At 35.7% G+C, this 10,234-nt stretch overlaps 1 protein-coding gene across 1 annotated transcript; it reads left to right on the top strand.

Annotated features, from left to right (window-relative positions):
• The first annotated feature begins 4,299 nt into the window (after positions 1 to 4,299).
• On the top strand, positions 4,300 to 6,321 carry LOC132177678 (1-aminocyclopropane-1-carboxylate oxidase homolog 4-like). Its single transcript, XM_059590104.1, has 3 exons — positions 4,300 to 4,905; positions 4,989 to 5,376; positions 5,832 to 6,321. Exons 1-3 carry the CDS (start codon positions 4,343 to 4,345, stop codon positions 6,078 to 6,080), a joined length of 1,200 nt encoding a protein of 399 aa, XP_059446087.1. The 5' UTR covers positions 4,300 to 4,342; the 3' UTR covers positions 6,081 to 6,321.
• Positions 6,322 to 10,234: the final 3,913 nt, after the last annotated feature.

Below are 10,234 nucleotides of genomic sequence, written 5' to 3'. Positions count from 1 at the left end.
AACATAATATTTATTTCCAGCAGAAGAATACACAGGAAAAGTACCCCATACATTAGAGTAAATCAATTCTAGGGGTTGAGTTACACGTGTTGAGGATAAATGAAAGGATAATTGCTTGCTTTTGGACATAAGACAATCAGAATAAGACAAATAGTCAGGACTCTTGAAAAAAGGTAAATTAAATTTTGCTAGGACTATAGAGCATAAATGTAATGTTGGATGGCCTAGGCGTGAGTGCCAATTCACCAATGAAGTGCGTTCTCCCACCAACGCCGAGATGGAGCTGGAGGACAAGGGAGGAACACGACCGAACCTGTTGCTAGAAGAAGACGACCTGGACTTCACGAAATGGGAGGAAGGTGGACTCGACTGACCTGAGGAGTGGAGCTGCATGGATGTAGGTAATTTATAGAGACTATTATCATTCACGCCTTGAAGAAGAAGTTTCTTGGAGCCCTATTCCTTCACCAAAAAATACCAAGGATGGAACTCAATATATGTATTAGTATCAAGTGTGAATTTGTGTACGGAAAGAAGATTTTTGGTGATTAAAGGAACATGTAAAACATTACGTAAGAGAAAAGAGGTTGTGGGTGTGGAGAGATGTGTGTCCCCAATGTGTTCAATAGACACACCATTACCATTTCCCATGCGAATTTGCCCAGATCTAGGATATGTCTCAGCATTGAGGTTCAGATTTGCGGATCTGGCTTGCATGCGGTAGTGGAAACACGGAACCGTTTTCCACTTTTACAAACTAGCTTTAAAATACAAATAATATAAAATTCATTAAGACTTAAAAATTATAAAACAATAATACTTAAAAAACTAAAACAAAGACGAAGAGAGAACTAGATAGATTTCAGAGAGAGAGAGAGTGAACTGAGAGGCAGAGAGAGAGGAAGAGGTGGCACTGTGGGCAGTGTTGAGCGGTTGTGATCAGCCCCGTTCTGGCAGGAAATGGCCGGATTTGCAGGCGTGCTCTGGTGAACCATTGCCGGAACCTGGAGGCCTCTAAACTCAAAACTCCATTTCAATTGGTATAAATTCCAGGTCCTATTTCATATTGGTATTCAATTTGGGGGTTTCTTTCTATTGATTTTTTGGATTTAGCTTGAGTTTGTGGATATTCTGTTTGGTTGCTGTGAAAATGTTGGGGAATGGAAAGAAAATGTCGGTTTTGGAAAGATTGTGAGTTTTATTGGGGTCCTGCTCTTGTTTGATTTCTAGGTAATTCTCAGTATTAAGGAAGAATGAATTAGTGCTCAGTTTTGGGTAATTCTCTGTGCTTTCCTCCAGTTTTCCACCAACCAAACGAAAAACAGAGCATAACCAAAACCCAAACGACAAAAAAAAAAAAAAAAAGCCCAGAATACCAACATACCCAAAAGAGAAGAGAATAAGCCTGGCACATATCCTGGTTACCCACATGATCCTGAACCTCCACCTGGGCATGGGGCTTTGCCTGTCCTTCCAGCCTTTTAGATCCACCTTCATCACCAAAAACCCCACCACTAAGGACACCCCAAAGAGCACGAGGTGAGGAGATATCATGGTCCGCTGTAGCTGGGGGATTGTGGAGGGACGAAAGTTCACTCTTTAGTAGAAATAGGAGCTAAAATGATTGGTGGGATTTGCCTTTGGGACCACCCCCAATGGCCAAAGAGTGGTTCGTTCACCCCCAGACCAGCCACGTCTTGGCCCAAAAAGGGTGGTGGCCCAAATGGGGTGGCCAGCCACCTCATTTGGGCAAGGGGTGGTTGGAGCCACCCCTTTGGGTTTTATATTTTATTTTTTCATTTTAGTTTTTTTTGTTTTAATTTTTTAATATTTTTAGTTTTTTAATGATTTTTTTTTAATATAATTTTTAATGATTTATTTATTATTTTTTAAAAGAAACTCACTTTTTAGTGCCCAAAAGTGAGTAGTTCTCACTACCGCATATGCGTTTGCGTTTTGAGCAAACGCAGGTATGCAGTAATGAGAACTACCGCATAGAAGCCAAATCCCAGATCTGCTAAATCTGAAGTAAGATGGTGAGTTGCTCCAAAATCCGAGTACCATGCCAAGTCAAAATTTGCTAAAGAAGTCGAAAAAAAAGCCTGATAATTTGCTGTTGAGTCCCGATGAAAAGCTTGATCAAAGCAACGATAACAGTCAATGGCATCATGGCTTGGCTTATGGCAAAGTTGGCACACTAGAGGGTGAGAGTGAGAATATGATGAGGGGCCACTACCACACCCCCTGCCTCAGTAGTTTCTGTGATGGGATGAATTGGAGGAATAACCTTTGCCAAAATTCTAAAAATACGAAGATCTGCCACCACGACCACCACGGAATGAGCCACATTTAGCTGCAAAATTGACATTAGCGGTGGAGAGATCAACCGTAGGTTGATTGTGTTCCAAACGTTGTTCATGCGCAAGAAGATGCCCACAGAGCTCCTCAATGGAGAGAGGATCTGCTCGAGTATATACCGAAGTGACAAAAGAGTCACTCACTGCCAAGACCTTTGAGGAGGAAGGATTGCTTTTCAAAATCACTTAAGGGCTCATCAACGCCGCTAGGGTATCCACAAGATTTGTGAATTTGTGGAAATAGTCCACAACGAAAGAACTGCCTTTAATTAAGGTACCTAGTTGAAAATGAGATTGCATGCCTCTGTCTTGCGGCTGCGAAGCAAACATACGCTCAAGTGTGGTCCAGACTTCTCGGAAGGTCGGACAATTAACCACATGAGGGATAAGAGATTTCTCTATGGAGGAAATAAGAGCTCCAAGGATTAGATTATCCTGAAAATTCCAATGGCTGTACTCTGGATTGTTAGCAACAGTGACGACGCCAGCTGCAAAAGTCGTGGATATTTGCTTTGGTGGAGCAAGTTTAGAGCCATCTACAAATCTATAGACGTCAACACCCTTCAATTGAGGGACAACTTGGGCTTTCCAAAGATGATAATTATCGTTTTTGAGCTTGTGCTAGAAGCAATTTTGAAGGCTATGGAGAGTGGGTGTTGAATCGAATTAAGAGGATGAAGCGGAAGCCATTTGAGAGAATTTAGTCATAATTAGCTCTGATACCATGTGAATAATATAAATGGTTGTTTTGCCTTGCTCAATTGAGTCGTAGGTTGTACGTATCTATAGAACAAAATTACATATTTAAATTCTGACTAATCTACAAAGATAAGGATTATAATTTAAATTACAATTCAAAATCTATCCTGAGAAGTCTATCTAATATGATAAGAAGAGAGCTTATCTATAATAGATAGAATCTATTTGAATTTGAATATTTGCTATGTATATCACGGTGGATTATCATTATCCTTTACAGACTCATTTATTAATTTTGTTTATGGTCGATCTTATTATTGTATGCTCTATTTGTTTTAACATAAAATAATTTATGCAAAATTCTTAATTCATTAATTTCGTGTATTGTTCACCGATGGTTACAAAAATTGTAGGTAAACCTAAAATCAGGTCTAATATAAGGTTCCATCTTTTAATGCTTTTTAGATGGTGATTTTTTAAAAAAATAAAAAAATAAAATAAAATTAATATAATATAAAAATAAAAGTAATTTTGAGTGTGTTTTATAGATATCTTGTGTTTTGAATTACTTTTTTTTGAATTGTGTTTTGAATTACTTATGAAAGACATTGTTTTTTTTTTATTTTTTGGCAATTATTAAAGATATTGTATTGAAAAAGACCAAAAAAAAAAAAAAGTACCTTTTCTCATAAACTTTGATAGTAACATAAGCCTGTTCGCGCACTTAATTATCACAGAAAAGACCCAAATGCTTGGATTGTCAGTTTCCCAATCACTTATTCAATCAACTATTTCAACTTGTATTTATTTGTCAAATATGGGCTCCAGAGTCGTCAAATCCAAATCGAGTGCCCCCAAGAAAATAAAAGGAAATAAATTGTTAATACTTAGTAAATAAAAAAACTCTTAATAAAATAAAAATTAAAATTAAAAAATAAAAGATACTTTTGCTTGAAAAATATTGATAATTTTTTAGTAATTTATATAAAAAATGACATTTTTTTAGTTGAAAGTTTGAAAAGAGATTATTAAGTAGGTGATAATTTGAGAATTATGTGGACGTTCTCCGATAAAATCAAAAGGAGAAAACACAAGCCGTATCTTGCAAGTCTTGCTAACGACCAACGAACGGTTGAGCCCTCTTTTGTCTTTTTGTACAGAACTAGGAAGAAGCAATACGCAAGGGCCCAACTAAAAAGTCCGGATAAGAACGTTTAAGAAATAAAAATAATAATAATAAATAAAACCTTGTAGAAATAGAATCAACACTCCAGAGGTTGCAAATTATGTCCGCTTTCGGAAACTCTGTTCTGTTCCAGACCCGATTTGGACGCGAAATTATGAACCCACGTGGATCCGAAGGTCGGAACCCTAGTCCCAAAACGACAACCGTCACGTGTGCAACCCAGAACTACGACAGAGCCAAGGAGGTGAAGCGGTTCGACGACTCCAAGGTCGGAGTGAAAGGCCTTGTCGACTCCGGCATCACAACCATCCCCCGCTTCTTCGTTCACCCACCCGAGACCCTCTCCGACCTCAAACCCGGATCCGAAGTCCGGTCCGGATCCGATCTCGTCATCCCCGCAATCGATCTCTCCGGGGTGGACTCGGATGCACGGCGGTCAGTCATCGTCGACGAAATCAGGCGCGCGTCCTCCAGCTTCGGGTTTTTCCAGATTGTCAACCACGGTGTCCCGTTGGGAGTTCTGGACCGTACGATGGCCTCCATCAAGGGGTTTCACGAGCAACCGACGGAGATGAAGGAACGGTTCTACAGGAGGGAGATAGGCACCGGTGTATCCTACATGTCCAACGTCGACTTGTATCATTCTAAAGCCGCCAGTTGGAGGTATGCTATTGGTTACCGTAATCCTCGAAATTCATTTCTTTATGGTCGTAATTTTAACTCAAAAAATGCGATAATGGTGCCAGGGACACCATCCAGATAAGACTGGGTCCGAAGGTGGTGGATGAGGATGAAATCCCTGAGATATGCAGAAAGGAGGTGATTGAGTGGGACCGAGAGATCAAACGGCTGGGAGAGCTCTTGGTGGGGCTGCTTTGTGAGGGGCTGGGAGTGGAGGCAAAGAGGTTGAATGAGATGACATGTTTGGAAGGGAGAGTGATGGTGGGCCACTACTACCCTAACTGCCCACAGCCTGATCTGACGGTTGGGCTCGCGTATCACACTGATCCAGGGGTGTTAACGGTGGTGCAGCAGGATCATGTTGGTGGGTTGCAGGTTAAGCATGATGGGGTTTGGCTGGATGTTAAACCTGTCCCTGGAGCTCTTGTTATTAACATTGGGGATTTGCTTCAGGTAAAAAATATGCTCTGTTTTGTATGTGCTCTCAAATAGTGTATGTGATAAACAACTTGGACAATAACATGAATTATGCTAAAATATTAATTAAATAACTTATTAGGTTAAGTTTTTATTTGCTTCAGCTAACTATATACTCTATTTTGTTAAGTGCTCTCAAATATTATGATAATAAAACCCTAACTTCACAATTCTGCTTTATTTCAATTAAAATATTCTACATATGTGGCCTCACTTGTTGATCGAGAATTTGGGCCATTACATGAGAAGAAGTGTTAGAATATTAATTACATGAGTAAATCATATGTTAAATTTTTGGGATAAATAATAATTTAATACCTTAATCCAAATTCAGAAGGGCTAGTTAAGATTTTATATTTGGTGCTAACCTTGAGTAGCATAGACAGAGGCTTTTGTAAAGAAACTGAATGTTAAGGCTTTTCTCTCTTCAGATTATTTCCAACGAAGAATACAAAAGTGCAGAGCACCGAGTGTTGGCCAACTCCAAGAATGAACCGCGGGTCTCGCTGGCGGTTTTCTTCAACCCAAGCAGTAGAGAGGACCTGTATGGACCGCTGCCAGAGTTGATATCACCAGAGAAACCTGCAATTTACCGGCAATTCACGTTAACAGACTTCATGACCAGGTTTTTCAAAAAGGAATTGGACGGCAAATCTTTGACAAATTACTATAAGCTGTGAAACTATAGTTAATAAAAGAACTTGTAAACCATAGTTAATAAAAGAAAACCAATTGTTTGTCCAAATTTCAGATTTCAAAAAGTTATAATCTAGCCCTGATAATACTGAAAGATCTTTATAGTTTCTGGCAGTATTTTCTATTTTCTGGGTTGTATGTATTTGAGTATTGAAATGAATTATTTTTATTTATGGAATTGTATAGAATTGTGATGAAGAATGAAATCAGGAATGATTTAGAATATGAATATCTGCTACACAGGCTTTGGAGGAGCCAGTACCTCCAATGAACCGAAAAAGGAAAATACTCAACTCTTTCCGTGCCTACTAACTATCTGAACTGCTGCTTATATGCTACCCAAGTTGGGTTGCACAACTAACCAGCCCATCTAACAACTCAAGTTAACCCATTATCAAAGTTGATTTCAACGCATGTTTTATATATGCCAATAACTTCTATAAGGACTTGACACAAACTAAGTCTTTTGTGTCCTCCAATAAAAAGGTGACATGTCGGCTTAGAACATTAAAAGCAAATGTTACGAAAACACATGATCTTTATCTATTCTATATTGCTCATCGGCAAAAAGAGAGCACGTCCAACATATTCCCTATCACTTCCTAGACAAAAGAAACAGCACCACCACCCCCATGCCAATGCCCTCTCCTCCGCCACCGCCGAACAGCAACGTCCTAGCTGCTGCAACACCTGTAACGTAAGTGTTCTTAAATTTCTTACCTTTTCTCTGATATCTACTTTATCTCTTTAGAAATGTTCTCAGTTTTCAATTCTGATTCAAGGGTTCTTTCTTTCTTGAATTTCTTGCTTCTGGGTATTCATTATTTGGAGGATATTTTCAATTTTGGTTCATGGGTAATGGGTTCTCTCTTTCTTGAATTTCAATTTTGTATTTTGCTTCACTTCTCAAAAATCTGCTTTACATGGGTTATTTCATTTTATTTCTTTCTTGAATTGCTCGACTTTGGTGAAATCGGCAGATTTTTTGGTTCCGCAGGTTACAACAAATTGTTGCTATGACCAGTAAATTGGTATTATTATATGCACTTCGTTTACAAAGTTTAACCTCATGAATAACAAGCATTGGCGCCCATTCTGGATATTAGTATGTGAGCTCCACGGAGAAGCTGAAATGCTTCTTTCTCTTTTACATGAGTTTTTAATCGGTGTAACGAATGCTCAGCTACTGTTTTTTTTTTTTTTTTCTTCTTTTCTCACTCCTTTTTACTAATTATCTTCTTTGAAATGCAAGTTGCTATTTTGATATGCTTATTACCATTTGGGAACAATTTTGTTCAGCTTATGGCACTTTTCAATCATTAGGCCTTAGTTTATGATGAACATTTACTGGGATGATTAATAGGGTGGCATGATATTCATAGCCCAATAATGACCATGATTCTAAGATATAATATATAATCAACTTTTCTTTGGAACTAAGTGAGTTGAGACATGCTCTTTATCTTTTAGCTCCCCTGTCCCCGTTTTGGTTTCTTCCCCAACTTCAGCATCTTCTTTCCAAAAAAATTTTTCATTACTTAACATGAGATTTATATATGGTTCTTATATGAGAAATGTTAAAGACTTAAATATCTTTTCCCAAATGATCTGGACCCCAGGTTAATTTAAGAAGAAAAAAAATTAAAACCTAATTATTTCCTGAACGGAATTTCACCTATTTGTGCTGTGTCTTCCATTCTACTCTACTTTCTCAAACAGCTCACTTGCTTCTTGGTCTCTATTTGCAAAGTTCTTCAATCATTGAAGTGCAAATTTTCCCTTTTCTCTCTCTCCCGCTTTGAATAAAAAATAAAAAAATAAAAAAAGTTGCAAATTTGAAGAGTTGGTGGCAACTCTTTAGCTTCAATATCCTTCTATGGTTGTTAATGTTTCTAAGTGAGGGCTCATGTTGGTTCGCCTTAATTTGTGCCTTTTTTTTGAACCACTTTGTGCACCTCCTTGAAAGGACTTTGTCACTTGTTTGACTCATTTCCTACCATTTTTTGTATTTCTATACTATTTTAGTTCGTTTTGGGTCTGTCGTTGAGGAGTTAACCAATCTTTCGATTTTAGGATCGTCCACTCTCTATTCTTTTTGGATCAAGATTGAAAATGATACCCCTCCTTTATAACCATTTTCTTTATTCAATTAGAAAAATAAATAAAAACAAGTATATATTTTTCTTCCAAAAAGCTTCTTTTTCTTTTTTGCATTGTTGTTTCTTTTAAAAAACCGAAAGACAGTTCTTTAAGTTAAAATTTTTTAACAAAATAAAGAGTAAAGAACATGATGAAAATATATTTAATACTCAACAATAATATGCTACCTTTTTAATAGTTGGCATTGTTAAACTTGAAAATCTACTTTCTTTTTTTGTTTTTTTTTTGAAATTATAGAAATTACTCATACTATTTTTATTTTCTGAATGCAATGTGCATTTTTTTTCTATTCATTTGATTTGTCATAAATACAACTTGTAAGGGTTAAATTGTTCAAGTTAAAAATATGGGTAAAGTCATTTAACCCTATTAAACTATCACTCCATTAACAATCTGCCTCTCAAATTCTCAATGGCAACAATTTACCCCTCAAACTATTAAAACAATGATAATGTAGTCTCAATTTTGAAAAAAAATAACGAAATTACCCTTACTAAAATTAAAATAAAAATACAAAATTTTAATTTGTCTTTCAAAATTTTAAGGGTATTTTTGTCTTATTAAAAATTATATATGGGTAATTTTATCATTTTGCTAGCATTGGGAGGGTGCATTGTCATTGTTTTGGTAATTTGAGAGTTAAATTGTCGAAATTAATAGTTTAGGGATAGATTGTCATTGAAGTGGTAGTTTGAAAGAGTTAAATAGGTATTATTATAAAAATACAAGGACTAAATTAACAATCATATAAAACTTCAAGAGTGTTATTTATATGTTTTGCATTAATAATAAGAGGGTGGGACAAAATAAAAAACAACTTGGGATTGCTAAGAAATTTTGTCGAAGAAGACTAATTTTCCAGAACCCACCAACCGTACAGGATTGAAAAACTTAAATCAAGCAACACGTGTTAGACTTTAGCTTCATTGACCGACTACTTGACAAAGTTCACGGCTCTTTGTGGGACCATTTTACTTACTCATGTGGTTAACGATTTAGATAGGGTCCAAATTATTATTTTATTATCAATCTTTCTTCAAATTATTAATTGTATCCTTGTCTTTTTTAAACTAAAAATAATAAAAAATAAAAAAAAAGAAACAAAATGAAAAACCAAGGGAATCATTTTAATTTTTTTTAATTAATTTTTTTGTTTATTTTTATTTGGAAAAAATTCGCATACCCCTAAACTACTATCCAATTGTCAATGTCATTTTTAAACTTTTAATTGCGACAATGTGTCATTTAAACTACCAAAAAATTAACAATGTTACCCCAATATTGTAAATACCTTTAATAATTTTCTAAAAAAATTAAAAATTAAAACATTTTGAAAAAAAAAAAACAAGAAGTATTGAAAATCTAAAAACAATCGTTCTTTTTTTTTTTTTTTTTTCTTCAAGAAAACAAATAATTTGTTTTTCAAATTTATTGGAATATCTTTATCTTATTAAAACAAATTTAGGGTCGGTTTTGTTGGCCTTGGGAGGTACATTGTCAATTTTTGGTAGTTTATGTAGTGGACATTATCACAATTGAAAGTTTGAAAATATAGCCAATCGAAGGGTAGTTTGAGAGGATTTTTTTTTTTTTTTTCTTTTTTCTTTTTTTCTTTGAACTTGTAATGATATTTTTGTCTTATTGAAAATGAAGTGGGGGTGGCCAAGGCCCAATGGAGTGGCCGAGCGACCCCCTTGGAGCCAAGATCCACCCCCAATTTTTTTTTTCTATTATTTTTTTTTTGTTTTAAAATACATTATTTTTTAATTTTAAAAAAATAAATAAATATGTGCTACGTATCAATATTTCATTGATTCACGTGAATTTTCGTTAAGTCAACTAAAGCTCAACCGACAGAAGATTAATTTAGTCTATTATTAAAACCACATGAACCTCTTGTAATAAAAATCAAATCTTAAGAGAGAAAATAAAACAACAAAACCCAAGGTATTTAATATTTAACCCTTAAAATTAAGAC

Source organism: Corylus avellana, chromosome ca4, assembly GCF_901000735.1.
Source record: "Corylus avellana chromosome ca4, CavTom2PMs-1.0".
NCBI lineage: Eukaryota > Viridiplantae > Streptophyta > Magnoliopsida > Fagales > Betulaceae > Corylus > Corylus avellana.
The sequence above is the reverse complement of the archived record's forward strand: the minus strand, read 5'-3'. Positions and strand labels throughout refer to the sequence as shown.